The sequence below is a fragment of the Micropterus dolomieu genome, linkage group LG10 (assembly GCF_021292245.1).
Source record: "Micropterus dolomieu isolate WLL.071019.BEF.003 ecotype Adirondacks linkage group LG10, ASM2129224v1, whole genome shotgun sequence".
In the NCBI taxonomy this organism is placed as follows: Eukaryota; Metazoa; Chordata; class Actinopteri; order Centrarchiformes; family Centrarchidae; genus Micropterus; species Micropterus dolomieu.
In genome coordinates this window covers 25,071,058-25,088,555 of record NC_060159.1, presented here as the reverse complement: position 1 = coordinate 25,088,555, position 17,498 = coordinate 25,071,058, and the positions used below count along the sequence as shown (strand labels likewise).

At 43.0% G+C, this 17,498-nt stretch overlaps 1 protein-coding gene across 4 annotated transcripts in view; it reads right to left on the bottom strand.

The window, feature by feature from the left end:
* The window catches only part of hivep2a (HIVEP zinc finger 2a), a 132,175-nt gene that overhangs the window by 13,253 nt on the left and 101,424 nt on the right, over nt 1–17,498 (bottom strand). For all 4 annotated transcript variants that reach the window (XM_046061551.1, XM_046061554.1, XM_046061550.1 and 1 more), the window contains 8 exons: nt 10,088–10,141; nt 8,624–9,961; nt 6,250–8,120; nt 5,779–6,039; nt 5,290–5,455; nt 4,679–4,772; nt 2,671–4,456; nt 2,337–2,494 (listed from right to left, as the gene is read on the bottom strand). In XM_046061551.1, the coding sequence (XP_045917507.1) occupies nt 2,337–2,494; nt 2,671–4,456; nt 4,679–4,772; nt 5,290–5,455; nt 5,779–6,039; nt 6,250–8,120; nt 8,624–9,617 (5,330 nt within the window). In that variant the 5' untranslated portion in view covers nt 9,618–9,961; nt 10,088–10,141. The remainder of the gene's footprint in view (nt 1–2,336; nt 2,495–2,670; nt 4,457–4,678; nt 4,773–5,289; nt 5,456–5,778; nt 6,040–6,249; nt 8,121–8,623; nt 9,962–10,087; nt 10,142–17,498) is intronic.

Sequence of the window (17,498 nt, the reverse complement as noted above, 5' to 3'; positions counted from 1 at the left end):
CTGCCAAAACTTGCACTTTGTGGATTTCTTTCACCCAGAAAGATTTCGATCCTGTCTTGCTTTTTGAAATGATCTCTGTGTGTGTGCGTTTTTGTGCTTCCGTAAGGTTATTACTTGTAGGCATACTGTTTATGTAAGCGCACGAGTGTATATGTGTGTGCCTGTTTGCCCTGTTTGTATGCCTTCATTCACTTATTGCTTCTAAAGTGTCCTTTGGGGACAAAAGAGAATTACTTCTTTGTCTGCTGCATTTAATAACCCCTGCATGCGTGTCTCTCTACATCGTCTGTTCCATTCAGTAACCTTGGTCTTACTGGCTGTACTGTAAGACAATAAAACATTATGATACTGTAGGAATGTCTCAAACTACAGGGGTTTCTAGCCTTAACTCCCTTGTGCAGCCTTTATTTGACCATTTAATATACATTTTAGGAGCCATTCCTGTGCTGTCTATGTGGAAAGTAAGCTTTTTATAACTTTAATAACATCATAGTTAATAATAAAGGATCTCGTTGGCTTCATTGCTAATAAACAAAACCCATTATTGCCTCAATATCCATATCAGATTGCTTTGTGGCTGTCACACAATTACAGTCCACATTTGACGATGAAAAACAACACTCTACAAATGGAAAACTATCTCACCACACGCCATATCTGTAATAGTAAGGTTGGATATAATTTGGGTATCGGTACTAGAGCCAATATGATCCCTGAGTTTCTGTAAGTTCTATAAGTTTAGGTTTGCTAAGCTGTATGCTTGGGTAGCTAAATGCAAAACATGTACACTACAAAAAAAAAAACCTTTTATCCTATGCAGAAATTAATTTAGAGATCTGTGGAATTACATTTATTTGTCCTGCTCTGTCACATCACTGAATGGAATAAATCTTCATTAGTTGCTTAGGAGTAAATAAACATATTTAAATATTTTTTTATTACAAAATAAATAAATGATCAAACTGCCCTCAGTCTTTTCAATAACATAAACATAACCAAAAACTTAAATGTTTCAGCATCAGCAAGAGGCTACATATTGCAGTTATGGATTGAGGCTTTTAAATAAGAAAATGTATGTAATACTATGTTATTACTACTATACTATACTACTACTAAAGAATAAAGAAATCTAATAAAAATATATAAAGTTCCACTAACATAAGCAAATTCAATAAATAATACTGTGATTGATTTTTGAAAAATGACTAATGAGGGACAGATCCCACTTCACACCAGTCTATAAAAGTGAGAGAAAAAATTGTGAAAGTTAACGTCCAATTACAGCAATGCAGCTCAAGTCATTAGCCTGTGATGGTTTTACCAGGCTCAGGCTCTTGGCCTGACTCTCACAGGCACAAATTAAGCCCAAAGAAGGGGTTATAAAAGCATAAGTCTATTTTTATATATACCTAAGAAGAGTTTCCGATTAATCATAATGAAACAGATGTCCTTAAAGTACATACAAAGGCCATCTCTGTTCATTTATTTTGTTGAATACTGAGACAAAAGTCCATCAGACAGCTCAGTGTTTTGTGAGTCTGAGGTTGTCTTTTTTATGTGAGGGAAGAGCAGCTGCTGTACAGGAGTTTCTGGTGATTTAGTCTGTAAGCTCCCCAAGCTAGGTTTCTCTTAGTGTTCTTAAATCTAGGTTGAAAAATATGCTTCTGCTATCAAGGCATCTCAGCTCTGGAGATCTCTGGCTTTCGGATTCAGTTAGATTTCTTAAATAACTTTCTAATTCTAACAATCTATTTTTGTATTTATAATCTGTTTTTATTTGCCTCATTGTTTTACTTCTTGATGCATTCCTATTCTTATCCCATTAAACTTAATTGTCAAGGACTTTAAATCTTTATTTTGCCCATTTAAAGCAGCTTGTAACAGTTCTGGATATAAATGTTACTACTTTCATGAATGATAGAGCACCTGTTAAAAATAAAAAAGACACTGCAATCCTGAGCTTGCTATCACACGGTTTGATTAGTAAGATGATTGATTGATTCTTGACTCTGAAAATTACCTCAGTGGTTTGGAGTAAGGTCTCTAGCCTTCTCGGACTTTAACCTAATTCCTCAAGACAAATGCTATCTGTTCACCAGATGTCACTGAAACTCCTTCTCAGATATTGTGCTGACAAATAAAGCAAACAAATAACTGAAATGAAAACAGTTTCTATGGCATGGATAATGAAGATTTAGCATTTCTACACAACGTGAAGGATCTAGGATTAAGAGGATCACTGCAAAACATTGATATAATTACACCAAATATCCGCATATAACTGTCACTTTATTGGACCAAAGTTATTGGAGTGTGTTTGTATTTGCTGGACATACCCGCCTTCAAAGATCTTGATGCGAGTTGGTTCATTGGCAGGCTGTTTGACTGAGACCTCCTTCTCTACCTGCTCCTCTTTTGAACGGTCCCACGATACCACTCCTTTCATCTTCCTCCCAAAATTACTGACATCAACTGGCATCAGCTCTGGCTTCAACTACAGCGATAAGAGAAGAAAAAGAAATAATAGATTATTACCTTTTCACACTTCCTGTGTTTGTGTTTCTCTGTATTTCCAACCATGCATGCATTCACACTTCAACATTTTTCTGCATATGTTTGTATGTTAACACTGTTTTTAACTTCTATATTTTATATAACTACAGGACATACCTGATCAAACCTCAGCTTCCAGGCCACAGACGACACCAGTTTCCCAGAGCTGGGTGGTGACATGGCTGCAGTTGTGTACATTGAATCAGTGTTTCTCCTCTGTTTGGACCTCAGCAGGGCCAGCGCAGACTTGGTGCTGAGGTTCAAGGGATTGGGGTTGTATGAGCTTACACACCATGAGCTGTAGACGGAGCTATGCAAGGCAGCTTGGGTGCTGTTGGGTTTGGTGTAGTTCAGGAAACACCAGCTCACTCTGCTCATGGTACGCAGGCTAGGGAACTGGAAAAACTGCTGGACATCGGCCACATCTGTGAGTAGCAGAGTCTGGCCGACTGCTCCGGATAATCCTGTGCTTTGGTTGGCAGCTTGCTGAACCAGCATGCTGACAGGGATTTTACTTGGTGTAGGCTGCTTTGTGTCGTCAGTGTCTTCTGCATCATTGGAGGAAACCATGGATTGGGGGCTGCCGTTGGGCTCTGGGACTGAATCGTCCACGTCAAGCTCCTCTGGGGAGTCCCGGCCACCCGAAACTGAGGAATGGTCTGTGACAATCTGAAGAGGAGGTGTGAAGCTATCCACTCGGGGTACATCAGGGAGGTGGGGGGCAGAGGAGCGGACAGGAATGGCAATCTTGGTGGCAACTGGGAAGTCAGTTAAAGGAGGAGAGGAGGACATCCTTTCAGAATCATTCATGGAGCCTTCGCTCTTCAGCCGAGCTCGCTGAACTCTACCCTGCCCCTTCTCTCTGCTTTCAGTTCCACTTAGCTCCACGGCACTCATCTCCTTAACAATCTGTCCATACATCCTCTCCTCCTTCACTCTTTTCTGCTGTTTAGTCTCAATGAAGAGCTCCAGAGAGCTGGCAGGGGAAAGCATGCGCTTGCTGCCTCCAATGCCAGATCCAGAGGCATCTGTGGTGGATATGGTGCCTGATGTTAGTGACAGTGGGATCCCTGTGTTCAGGCGTTGCTCTGGCAGTGAATCTGGAACCTTCCAGAGTGGGTAGCGTGGCACCGCGCCATCAGTCTGTCCCAGAAAGTGTGATAGGTTGAAACCTGCCCCACTTATGCCTCCTCCAATTCCTCCAGGTGCTTTGCTGACACTTACAACACCACCTGGAGGAAACATGTTGCTGTTGTCAGCACTGCCTGGTCTGGCTGAGCCTATCCCTTGTGCTCCACTGCCCTGGGTAGCTATCAGTTGGCTAACACTGGTGTACATAACACTACCAAATGATGGCACATGGGTATGGATCCGCACAGGAACCAGCATACCGGGCATGGAGGCTTGGGAGCCCAGATTCTGGGTGGCAAACACAGGCTGAATCTGCTGCAGAAGAATGGGGCTGGAGGTGGAGCTGGGCAGGGAGTGCTTGGAGGAGAGAGAGGCAAAGTTTTGCTGCTGTTGCTGGGACAGGGGAGATGTGCGAGATGAGAAAGAGACAGGGTATATGTGAGAGCTTTGATTTTCTGATTTTCCATCATACGACTGTTGATCATGGATTTGCTGCAAGGAGTGGAGCGGTTGTTGTTTGTGGAGTGCATGTCCAGGCAGGTTGCCTGGTGATCTGATGTGGAGTTTTTGGAGTTGCTGCTGGGCCTGGAGGGTCAGCTGCTGTCTGGGTGTCTGGCCAGCCTCCTGGCTCCAGAACAGACCCGGTTGCTGGAAGGAAAGGAAAGGGGGGGCACTCTGGTACTGCTGGATTACCTCCTTGTTCATGACCTCATGACCTGGATGTTCTCCCTCAGATGAAGAGCCCTGGGCCTGCAAGCGATGCTGCTGGGACCTTTTATAGAGAAAAGGTTGAATACTCAGATTTTTCTTCAAATCATAGTAAGCATTATTTATGTAAAAATAATATTGTAATAATAGAACCAGTTGGAGAAGTAGCACAGACAATAGCTTGTTGAAATAGTACTAGTAGTATTGAATACAAATACTCTTTTTACAAATTATCTTTTCATATTAGTAATTTTAGGGTTGTACAGGAAAACCCAGACTTTCTTACCTGACATAGAGAGGTTCGTCCTGCAGACTATCCTCACTGATACTCTGCTGTAGGAGATGCTGGTGGTGCTGTTGGTGTTGGTGAGATCCTACACCTGTGCATACAATATAAGTATTGTATTTTGAAATGAAATCCTTTTCTACAAAGGAAATCCCACATGCTACTCCCACATTTTGGTATTAGAAATGTATAACTCATTGGGTACAATATTATAATAAACTCTTCACATCCTGCCTAGTCTACTGAGAAGAGAAAGACCCCAAAAGATGTTATGATGCAACTTGAAGGATCCAAAGAAGGTTAAAGTCAAGGGCAACTGGACTTGGTTGAAGATACTAGATAAAAATACTAGATTCTAGTATCTTCAGCCAAGTCCAGTTGCCCTTGACCTTAACCTTCTTTGGATAACTTTGACCTGGATGACTGAGAATCTTCACAGACAGCTTTAAGTATCACAAATTATTATACAACTGTCAACTGAGTTCTTGTTTCAGCCTTACTCTTAGTCAAGTAAATTTATCAATGGAAAAATTTAAAACTCATACAGATCATGTGACAATCTAGTTTCAGTGATACAAGGCTTCACTGAAGCAAGTCAAGGCATCACTTACCAATGCTGCTGCCAACCCTCTTAGTTCTACACGGTACATCACTGCTGCCGTGGGGCGATCCTGTTGGGCCAGGCCATGCCCCATGTTCCAAACTCTCCTGTTTTATTGACATCTCAGCAACCGCTGGTTCCTGGGTGACTGCCTCTGGATAAACACTCAGTGAAGCCTGTCAAATGTATGTGTAAGTAGGGAGTTGGTCAGTCATAATGAAATAACATTTTGTGATACTTGGTAAGTGTAGGTGCAGTCACAATGTTAATATTGTGTAAGGAAATTTGGATGAAGTAGAACGGGAGGTTCTATGACACCAGTATCTAGAGTTGCCTTAGACCTTACAGAACTCTCCTTTTCCTCTATCAACTACATCAGGAAGCATAGGCCCTCAAACTTCAGAACTACAATCAACAGCTGTAAGTCTTATCTGAATGACCCACTAGAACTTTCAGTCCATTTTTTAAGAATTACAGTAGAAGGAATCTTTTACGCTACCTGTCGGACAAGATATCCACGCCGGCGTTCCTTCATTGCAGAGGCACTGGAGTATATCTCTCCTTGTCTGGAGGAGGACAAACTTCCATAGTCAAAGGATTTGCTTCGCATTTCAGGCAACTCTGTGGGCAGCGTGCATGGTGCCTGCTCCGATGAAGACCTCCTCATCTCCCTCTGCTGGTGGTGGCTGGAATGACCACTGCCAGGCACCGTCAGGAACTCAGACTGCTTAGGTCCACCACCAGATGCCAACGAGTCATCCTGGTTCAGAATTACACAAAATAATTGTCATACTCGACTTATTGGGAATTTGTCTTTTGCAGGTGTTTTATTAGAATATAGCCAGTTAGAGCCATTACAAGTATATAACAGTAGTACCGTAACCATACCAGTGCATGCTACGAAAACTGTACTACAACTGCTGGAGGAGTAGTTAATATTCTTTAAAGCATTAAATATATAATTGGATACCTGTTTGGTGGGTGAGGCAGACTTGAGGCCTTCATCTCTGTCAAAGGACATGGAGAAAGAAGAAGAGTGGGACAGGTTGCTTTCCTGACTGGGGCTGCGAGAAAGGCTGGTGCAGGTCGACTCAAAGCTTGATTCCCCAGATGAGTGCTCCATGTCCGCAAGGCGCAGCCTCTTCTTCTTGGGTGGGAGCTTTTCTGATGGCATCTGAGAGAGTGTGTCACTCCTCTGTGGCAACTGGAACTCCTCCACATGCTGTTGCTGCTTCTCTGGTTCCTTGGTCATTGGAGTTTCTGTGTCTTTCTCAGGCTTGTCTGGCTCCTCCGTCACCCTGATCTCAGGAACTTGGATGTTCGGTTGTCGTACTAGTTTGTGTGGGATGTGATAAGGCTGACCAGGTGAGGCAGCAGCTGACGAAGATGAAAGGGAGGCCACGTCGCTGTCACTTTGCAGCTGCTGCTCCATGCTCTCTGTCCTCAGTAGGGCAGATTCAGGACTCAGAGCATCTTCAAAGATCTCTGTGTCCGACTGCTCAGAGTACTGGCTAGATGGAGCTTTATCTGAAGGTTGATATCCTAGCTGCTCAAAGGACTCTGACTTCTCAAAGGAATTTGGCCGGCTGAGGGAGTTGGTGTGCTGGATGACTGATATGACGTTCCCAGCTGCCTTCCTGCCCTCAGAGTCAGGAAACAGTGCGATGTCCTCAGAGCACATGCTGGCACAAGTATCAAAGCTGTCAGACTGGCTGTGAGCACTGTGAAGAGAACCCTTCCCTGTCGGGGTGGCTCTAGATCCATCAAGACTACCTTGTTTAAACTCATAGTCCCCTGCCATCTCCACTGAACCACTACAGCTACTGTCACAGTGCCCAGGGCTGTCCTCTTCATCCCCAACACTCTTCTCTTTCCTCCTTTTTCTTGTGGCTATTTCTGACATGCTAACTTTAGTACCATATGGGCTGTAGGCAATGTGCTCTAGGACTCCTGGGCTGCGCTCACTAATCTTTATACCCAGAGATGAAGCTAAATTCTTGTGTCCATAGCCCTCAGCCTCTCCTACATGGGATTCATTGGCTGAATGTTCAAATGCAGCCTGTCTTCTGAGTCTGCGAGGTGGGTAAAACACATCATCTGATGTCATCATCTCATCAAAGGAGTGGCTGGTTCGAATCTCTGGTGGGACACTAAGGTTAGGAGGGGAGGAAGTTGGCATGGAGTTACTCCTAATAAGGGGCCCAGAATCTGATGGAGGCTCCAGAAGCCCTGTACTACTTTGACAGGGTCCTGTTGGATACTGCTTGGGATCTCCAGAGACTCCTACATCCCCTCTGAAACAGATATGATCCTCAGATATCTTTGCCATGTCCAGGATAGCACCTGATTGCTTTAAGCAAGCCAGGTCTGCCCCTGCCATGCCCACCGTGATAGACTGTCTGTGGATTGTGGACCTGGAATTGGGTCGGTAGTACCAAGTCCGACCGAACATAATCTCTTCGTACGTCTTGACATTAGTATTTGGAGGGCTGACTTGCTGTTCTGCACTCTCAGAGCGTGAAAAGTAGCCAGAGTCTGTGCTGCCTTTGCTGTGAGGACTGAGGAGATTCAGAGATTGGGACATGGCAGAGTCAGAGTCTTGGCCTCTTTTCTCATTCAGCCTCAGGGCCAAACGTTGTTTGATGGTGGGAGAATCATCCAGTGAATGCGCTCTTCCGCCAGGCTGTGATGCCAACATGTGGTGCTTTATGTCCTGAAAGGGTGGGCACTCCATCCCTGTAGAGGGGACTCCCCCAGGTTTGGGGACAATAAGGATAGGCACTTTCATAGACGCCACAGGCAGCTCTTCAGCTGAGTCAGCGTATGCTGGTTCCACACCACCTATACAGTGAGAAAAAGCAGAGTATGATATAGAGCAAAGTGAAGTAGAGCATGAAAAAGCAGAAGGATGAAGTATATTTTTGAGCAAAAAAGAAATATAGACAAAGAATGAGTGCAGCTGAGTAGGCAGTCAGAGTAGAGTAATGCTGTAAAAATTGAAATGCATTACTGGCACTTTCAAATTGGCAAAATATAATTTTTATGTGTTTTTTATGGATATTCTTAAGGTGGTTAAAGGATAATTTTGGTATTTTCTCATATTTGGTGTTGAAAAGACTAGTAGGTACAAAATGTTTTGGAATCTGTGCAGAAGATGGCTTCACTCGGCAGCCGTGAACAGGCTGCAATGGCTGCGAGATTTGTTCAGGGCGATTGTGCCAGCTGAAGCCATCTTCTGCACGAATTCCAAAACTTTTTGTACCTACTAGTGAAAATAGGGCATAGCTTTAAATTTACTGAAATTATCCATTAACTATTAAAAATGCATCTTGATGGAAATTTACCTGTATTCTTGTCAGCTTCAAAGGAGATCTGTGGGATAGGGCTGCCTTTGTCAGTCAGCATAGTGGAGCCCTCCACACCTTCCTCATCTGTGTCAGTACTCTGCTCTCCATCTGAGTGGACCTCGGCTTCACCCACTGGGGATGCCTGGTCCATGTCCCCACTGCGGGCCACAGCTAGCTCTGAAAATGGTACGAGTCCAGCCTTGATGGCATGAGCATGGGACTTGCGATGCTTGTAAAGGTTGCTCTTGGTTTTGAAGGAAAAGCCACAGGGTACACAAGGATATGGCCTTTCTCCAGTATGTGAACGGATGTGCTTCTTCAGGACGCTGGGCTTGGCGCAAGCACGACCACAATAGTGACAGATGTACTTACCAGGCTTTTTCGGTTTCTGCTCTTTTTTGCTGTAGCCCTCCTCTCCAGGCTCAGGGCCTGACTGAGAATACTGTCCGAAGGAGCTTGGTAAACTGGGAGATTTCTGGCGGGGAAACCTCCCTGCCCCAGCCCCGTGAGGGTGAGTATGTCCTGGGTGTCCTACAGGGTACAGGTCATCCGAGGGCAACTGGCCAGCAAATGGCCAGGCATGAGGCTCTAGACCTGGCTGGGGTTTGGCTCCTGAGTGGAAGCGCTCAGTTTGGGGGTGCTGAGGGTACGGTTGGCCCAGCTGGTAGGAGTATCCCCTTGGGAATCCCTGAGCAAAGGGCCCTTGGGGGTCTTGAGATGGTGGACCTATGGCCCCAACTGCAGAGGGTCCAGATAGCAGCTTTCCAGAATTTCCTGTAAATGCGTACTTCTGCTGGGGTGCTGATCCCCCGGTGGCACCACACGGCAAACTCTCACGGTGTTTTGCCTCTGGGTCAGCAAAAGTGCTTCGTTTGGTGTGTGCAGATGGCTCGGATACCCACTTTCTTTGCAGTGGCATCTTCTCCTTCACTGGTTCTTTATTTGAGCACTTCTGCCCAGGGGCCGCTGATTCACGAGCCTCCATTTTCATGAAGCTCTTCTGCGGATTAGAAGAGGGAGGATCAAGGGGATGGTGGGGGAGTTGGGAGGGTAGGTTCTGGAGGGTTACAAGGTCCCAAAACTACCAGGCATGATAGCTGAACCTTTGTGGGTGCCGACAAGTTCACAGATAAAGGAAGTACCCGTCCATCGCTGAAATAGACCGATTGTAAAGCCAGACTGGAAACATGTATCAGGAAGTGAAAATGAAAGGGGAACCTTAGTGGATAACATCAGAAATGTTTCTCTCCTTTAGCCATTTTGTAAACACACTAATGTTGCTGTGTGTTGTTTTTCTGTCCAGTTCATCTAAAGGCAGAACAATCCTTGAGTGATCTGGAGAGGACACACAAAAAAGAACAATGTTTGGTGACTTGTGGAGCACGTTTTAAGTTAGCAGTATTTAATAGCTGTAATAAATAAAGGTTAACAACATACTGATTATTAAGGACAAATACTAACTTTTCTTCCTCTTTCTGTAGCTTCCCAAGTCATCCAGTTGTCTCACCAAAAGACCTGCAGCAAAACAAAAGAGCTAATTAGTTCCAAAATTATCCATTAATACAATCAAAAACTCAATCATGGTGCCGATAACAATTCAAGCTATTGCCGGACATCTCTCTTTTACCATAAGTTGGCTGGTGTTGAAACTTGAAGTAATTAACAACAAGATGTCACATTTTGGCTGCTAAATGCAATACAATACCATACATTGTTGTACAGAGAGTTGTCAAGTACATGCCTAATGTGCGAATGTAAATGTCATTGATTGCTCAGTTACTTTCTTCACACTGGAATCCATCTGTGCTTTTTGCCTTCTCCACCCCTTCCTCCTCCCTCCCGCCCTCCCTCCTCCTTCCACTCAGTGAGTCACCGATGCAAAGCAAACCCACGCTGTTCCTAAAAAGACACAAAGGCTTAAAAATAGCACTGTGGAAGTGACGTTGGAGTGTCATAATATGTGTAGGCGTCCAAAAAGACCAAGTCGAGCCAAGAGCAACCATCAGCGCAAACACCTCTCCTTCCTCTCTGGTTGTTATAGTTTGATCTAACTTGATATGTACTAAGTTGAAAAGCAAACAAGAGAATACACACACACACAAAAAAAGAGAGTACTTGCAGGTATTGCAAATGCACTGCAAACACTGCAGTAGACACAGCGTGTGTGTGTTTCCGTTGTTTAACGTTTCTTAACCACACCAACACCTGACAGCAGAAGAAGCACAGAGTTGCATTCCACACACACAAAAGCCTGCTGAAGTTGCATTTTTGCTTTGTATTTTCTCATCATCGGTTTAAACCTCCCTCGCACTCTGATTGCGACACACACACACACACACACAGACACTGTGTGGCCTCGGTGCTGGTAAGCAGGGCTCAATGACGTGTGTGTCTGGGGGCCCAATGTGAGATCTATATATAGCACTTGAAGAAAATATGTTGTATTCTTAGCAGCAGGAATGTTAACTTTGGGCTACCTTGTGTATTTCACATGTAACCCCCCCACACACAGAAACACACACTAGAAACATTAGCTCAGACCTGGGTAATATTTTTATGTTTTCCATGGCGTTAAGAGTGTAAGAATGTGGACTGAAACCCAAAGGACTGACTCTGTTTGGAACAATGTGTATTCAGTTTGGCCAGGAAGGAACACAGGATGATGATAACGATGTTACGAACAATACTGTGTGTGGTACTATTACTAGTAGAGTGAAACACACCGGTATCGCAGCGTCATGGTTTTTGTTTCATCTTACGCCCGTAGTGTACACTGGATGCACCACACACAAGAAGAAATAAAGGTATAGTAGCTGGGATGTGCCAAAATGGGGAGCTGATTAGTGTAAGTGTTAGGTTAAAACTTAGGCCAGGGTAAATTAACATTGGATTAAGGTCAGGTTTAGTGTTAGTCCAAAAGATTCAGCGCTTGGAAAAATAACACCAAACATGTTTTTAATTGCTTCGCAGTTTGAAAAACTTCCTCTTTCATCCTTAATTCATGATTCGTGAAGTTGAGTTTCGCCAGCTTGCTATCATTGGACACCCCTTACATACTTTCCACATCAATATCACCCTTCTGTATGTCTAGCTTTGATCCATGTAATGATCCCAGATTGCTGTAAGAAGTAAATCAAACATTCAGTCACTTTGGCCAAATTTGTAAGGAGAAGAAAGTTTTTGGGTTCCCTCTGATAGCCATCCGGGACCATGGTAGATAACATGATGCTCCTGGGTCAAGGCTAATCTAAAGAATGTAGTAGTAGGCTTTTCTTAGATTGAAGCGCAGCTAAATTCAAAGTAGCCCTAAGTGAATTTGACTGAATATATTTTTGCTGCCATGTATTTGCTTTGGAAAGAGGTCTGTCCACTAACCAAAGATGACTTTAGTGAACAACTCCGGAGTAAAATATATATACACTTAAACTCACCACTCACCAAGTTCAACCTCTTTGTTATCTCAACCCAAACAGCCAAATTTAACTTCATTTCTGGCTACTGAAGTTTTCAAAATTCAAACACTTACTGTGAGTCTTGTTGCCATTTGGGGTCACCAAAGGACGAACCTGCTTGCTGCAGCTTTACCGTCTGCTATCACACATATCTTGACAGTTATCTGACCTACTGACACACACACACCCATAACACCCCAGCAGTGAATTGCAGATAATACTTGGTTAAACTCCAGTTTAACCTTATGTAAGGTAACTGGTTTTGTAATGAAAGTGTTGAATGGTCGCAGTCTGCAGAGTGAGTGGGAGCATGTAGTGAATGGCTTATATAAAGCTTTATTCATACATGCACCAACACAACCTGCCCCAGTTCCTGTGCGTAGGAGAGACATAGCTACTGGTGTGTGTTTATGAGTGTGTATGAGCGTGGGAAGTGTGCTTACAAGTTGTGTGTGTGTGTGTGTGTGTGTGTGTGTGTGTGTGTGTGTGTGTGTGTAGGCTGGCAAAGGGCATGACGAGACACCCAAGTTGTAGGTAGGTCAGAACAAGATGCATTTAGAGGCTATACTCAGAGGTAAAAATAGTAAGGCACACACACTGAAAACACTCGCACAAAGGTGATCTATCAGAATGCTTTAAATAACCAGAGTTACTTAACATAAAGGAGCGGAGATCAGTCAGCTTTCATAGACATGGAAATAGATCTAGAAGGTGTTTTATACCCACTGAATTATTTTCTTAGTTTCTTTTGTTGTGTTTATGTGTAGGCAAATTGAATGATCCAGTAACTATAATTTGTCCTTAGTTATCCAATCACAGATAGAAAGTTCTAATCACGGGTGTGATTGGACAGAAACATTAATGAGACATTAGGATCACACCCCGCTGAGCACATTTGCTGTAAGTTGAATTGAATGCAAACACCTCCTTGAATTCATTGAACAACCCCTGACTGATTTATGGTTATGTTCAAACTCACAGCCTATTGAAAGGCAGCCCCAAGATTTTAAAAGGTCTTATTATTAGAAGCAATAAAGAATCCGCAGCTTGCAACTAGACAATTTCTTACTTATTCATATAATTTATTGATTGCTAGAACTGTTTTAAATAGGTTTGGGTCTCATTTGAAGATTGCAAGAAATGTAATCGGACAGCTTGGGCTGCCTGTGTTTTCTGCTTCAGGTTTCTGATGCTGATGGAGATAGCGGTGTTAATAGTAAAGACAGCAATCAGCAGTATCAGTAATTCCCTTATTCAGTAACACACAAGTAGCACAAGTACATGCTGCTACTGCTGCTCTCTGTCATAGTGAACGAAGGAACGTAAACGCAACTATCGAAAGTCTATTATGACTAGACAACCTGTATGTACGTGCATACCCAACCATCACTCTATATCACAACTAGTGTTGTTGTGATGCTATCAATAGTTGCAATCTAATGTACAACTATGAATCAAAACCTAAGCAACAGAGGGACTAGCGTTAACCCGATGTCAAGTATAAATCAACATACATTGTGAATGCAACACAAGCAGCTGCACAAGCAACAGCATTACCAATCTGATGACACTTTTCTGATAATGAATATTTTTTTGATACTACACAGAGTGATTATTGGAAGAGCCTTGTTGGATTTAAATGTTGTCTATTTAGAAATAAAATGTTCTTGTAGCGAGTGGTTTGTTCTATGGTGGCCTGCTTGTAACTCCTGTTCCTCAAGACGTTCATAGTGTAGAGGGATATCACCACTGTGTCTTAGAAGCACACATTTTCCCCAGATTTTTTTTGGACCTCTTGTGCTTGACAAGACAGATGTTCAGTGGAAACTAAACGCGCTGATACACAATGATCTGCAAGAAATTCAGGAGAAGTGAGGTGAATGCAGGTATGTACAAGTACGCACACATATTCCCAAACCCTGTAGGTATGAATACTGTGTGGGCATTAACCATGCAGTAAGAACAGAAGGCTGTGTGTGTGTGGGTGTGGGTGTGTGTGTGTGTGTGTGTGTGTGTGTGTGGTGTTCTATGAAGTGTGTGGGAGGCTGTTCAATCCTGAAGGCCGGAGGCGCCCTCTCTGTCTCTCTTTTTCTTTCACTTCATTTCATCCAGCTTCATTGGAATGACAGTCGGGAATAATGTTGCCAAAAACGACAAGATAATAGATCAACATTTGTGCAAATCCCCTTCTCTCCTTGTATCATTATCAGCGTGTATGTTTTTCAGTGTGGGTGTGTGTGCTTGAGTGTTTCAGATCAGGATGGTGATGCATTCATCTCTCTCTCTCTCTCTGACACACACCAATAATCCCTCTCCTACAGTGTCTTGTTCAGATATGCAGTAGATAAGCCTCTCATTTACCTTCAATGAAAGACCCAGACGAGGGCAGAGCTGGCTTCTGGTATAACAGTGTGTGTTTGCCTGTGTGTGTGTGTGTGCGCGCGCACGCGGTGGCTAGTTATTCTTAAATTGGCCCGCCAGGGTGCTGCATACCAACTGGAGTGGTTGGAATTCCTGTGACACAAAAACAGAGAAAATATCTTTGTGTGTCTGTAGGGGTATGTGTTTGTCTTGCCATGTCTGTCACCCTTTTGCATATGCAGCATAATATAGCTCTTAGCATAAAACCATAAGCAGAACACAAATAAACAATAGATCCACAGCTTGGGATTAATGTTTCATATCTGATTTTTTAGGATACAGGATACAGGACAGGAAACAAGGACACAGAAAGGAAAGAATGATATAGGTAACGAAATAATGACACAAAAAGGGAGACAAGAATGTAAAGGGGAGAGCAACACTAGGGAATAAAGCAGGGGACATGGGATGAAGCATAAAAAGTAACAATGCACTGAGGGAATAAGTATACAGTGGGCACAAGAAAACAGAAGAAAAAAAGGGGATATAGGGGAGGGAACAGCACCACAAGATAACAGGAAATAAGGACAGAACAAGTAAAAAGAAACACAGATTCAAGAAAGGGAACAAGGATACAGATGAGGGAATAAGGACACAACATAAAAAAGAACATAGCAGGAGAGAGGACGACAATTCAGGAGAGAAACAAAGAGACCACGGAGAGGGAAAAAAAGACCAAAAGAACAGGAGGAATGATACAAATGAGGAAACAAGGATATAATAAAGAGACTAAAACAGGTATAAGTAGAGGAAACAAAGACCAAAGAAAGGGAACGAGGATACAAATGAGGGAAGAAAGACACAACAAAGAGACCTAAAAAGTCCAGATTTAGGGTTAGGACTAAGGAGAGGCATTAAGGACTCAGGTGAGGCAACATTGTGCTTTCATGTGGGACTTAGCCGGTGAGGAGTGCCATGCCAGCTGATATCAAGTTGCCGTACGCCGACTCTCCTCACACATACACACACACACACAAATTGGAATACGTATACCCGAAATACATGTATGCATGGATCGAACACAATCACACACACCCACACAGATATACAAAGGCCGGGTTCGTATTTCTGAGTGGTAGACGAAGTGTTCTGGTACTTTGGGTGGTCAGACGCTGTGTAAATTATTTAAACATGTTACTAATGGTTTCCATTCAGTGATTAACCACTTTGTATAGCCAGAGAGAGAGAGAGAGAGGGGAGAGGGAAGGGGCGATCGAGGGCAGCTGGCAGTGTGTTTGTTTTTTGGCTCGGCTCTGTTTGGCCCCAACTGGACCGAAAACCACACACACCTCCATTAAAACACTACCTTTGTTTTACCTGGAGGGAGACAGAAGTTACTGGAACAATAAGCTGGACTAAAGAGGGTGTGTGTGTGTTTTAGTGTGAATTGGGAATTGGTCCATCTACTGGCATAATAACCAGGTATTTCAACCGTCCTCTATCTGTCTGTAGAGTTAATGGTTATTCATTACAGTGATAATCAGACTGAATAGCCACTCAGTTTTCACTTCATTGTTTAGTCCAACATAATTTTCATGCCGACCTGAAATATCTGTTCTGTTGGAAGCTGGGGTAGAAGTTCATTAGTGCAGCTAGCTTTATGTTTGTCATGTCAATTAAAGAAAAATGTTGATTTAAGGGTGTACAGTTTGAGGATTACTGTGAAGCTCATCTGACTTTCATGCAGGACACTGGAACTCATACATACCTCCAAATAACAGCTGAGTTTTTTTATTAGGCTGTTTATATAGACGTGATCTTTTCCTAAAAATGTTGTAATCTCTTAACCCTAGCCATACTTTAACTATATTTACTTGCTACAACCACAATCTATTCCTAACTTTAACCATGCCAATGCACAAATAGTATAGAGAGCAGTATTTTTTGCTATTGCTAATCCAGGGTTTTGCATCAAATTAAGGCTTTTGTCCGGCATTAGGGTTGTCTCATCGAAGCCTTTTGGTATTTTTGTTGCCATTTTTGTGTGACTATTTCTTTGGCTCTGGCCCTACAAAGCTCTGAGATAAGACCTATTTGAATTGCTGAACAATTCCGAGTTGTGGGCAGCGATACAGAGGTCTGAAAGGAGTCTACGACAACAAAAATAAAAACACTTTGTTTGATTGAAGAAATCACAATGAACATCACAGTGGTTTGACAGGATTATTATAATCTCAACAAAATTTGAAGAAAGGCAGTTATCTCTGAGAGAAAAAAAATCTCTTTTAGTTTTGTAGGTGAAAACAATAACAGTGTATGATCAAACCGTAAGCAGGCCGACTGCAGGTCGCTGCAAAGTTGAAGTTAAAACATTTTAAGACCTTCTCGGTGCCAGTCCAAATAAAACGTAGGGCCAATTTCACCCCCCGCCAGCAGTTTTATAAATAAAAATACACTTGCTCAGCAGTTATATTACAATACCTGCTTTCTTACATCAGGCCAGGTAAAAGTTTTATGAAACTTTGTGTTGATAATTAAAAAGGCATGTGTGTATATAGGTTTGCTGTTTGCAAAAGGCTTACACCTGAATGGAAATTCGAAACATTGCCTTCCTTCTGAAGTACTACAACTACTGCCCCCCTGAGCAACCGCAGGAGGGTGTGGTTTAACCAGGAAGCTCCCAGCAAGACATGTTGACACAAATTTATAAGCATGAAGAAGATTTTTGCAGGAGGGGAACACATGTGGATTTACATACTGATTCAGTTTCTCAAAGGAATCTTAATCAGGAATCTCAGCTTCAAACCAAATGACTCCAAGTCTCCAAGTTAAAATTTTAGATGTTAATCTAGAGCAATTTATAGGAATATATCACCTTTTCCATTTCCTGTTTCAACTTGTCTCCTCTACTTCTAATTCTGTTACATACTTCCTACGTTTCCCAGAGAGCTTTTTGACAACCTCCAAAGAAAGTGCCTGAGCTGGTTGCTGTCACCTCTGGGTTATATGTGTAGGTAGAGAGAGCTTTTCCAGTTGAAACAGAGTGAGACTTTCTCGTA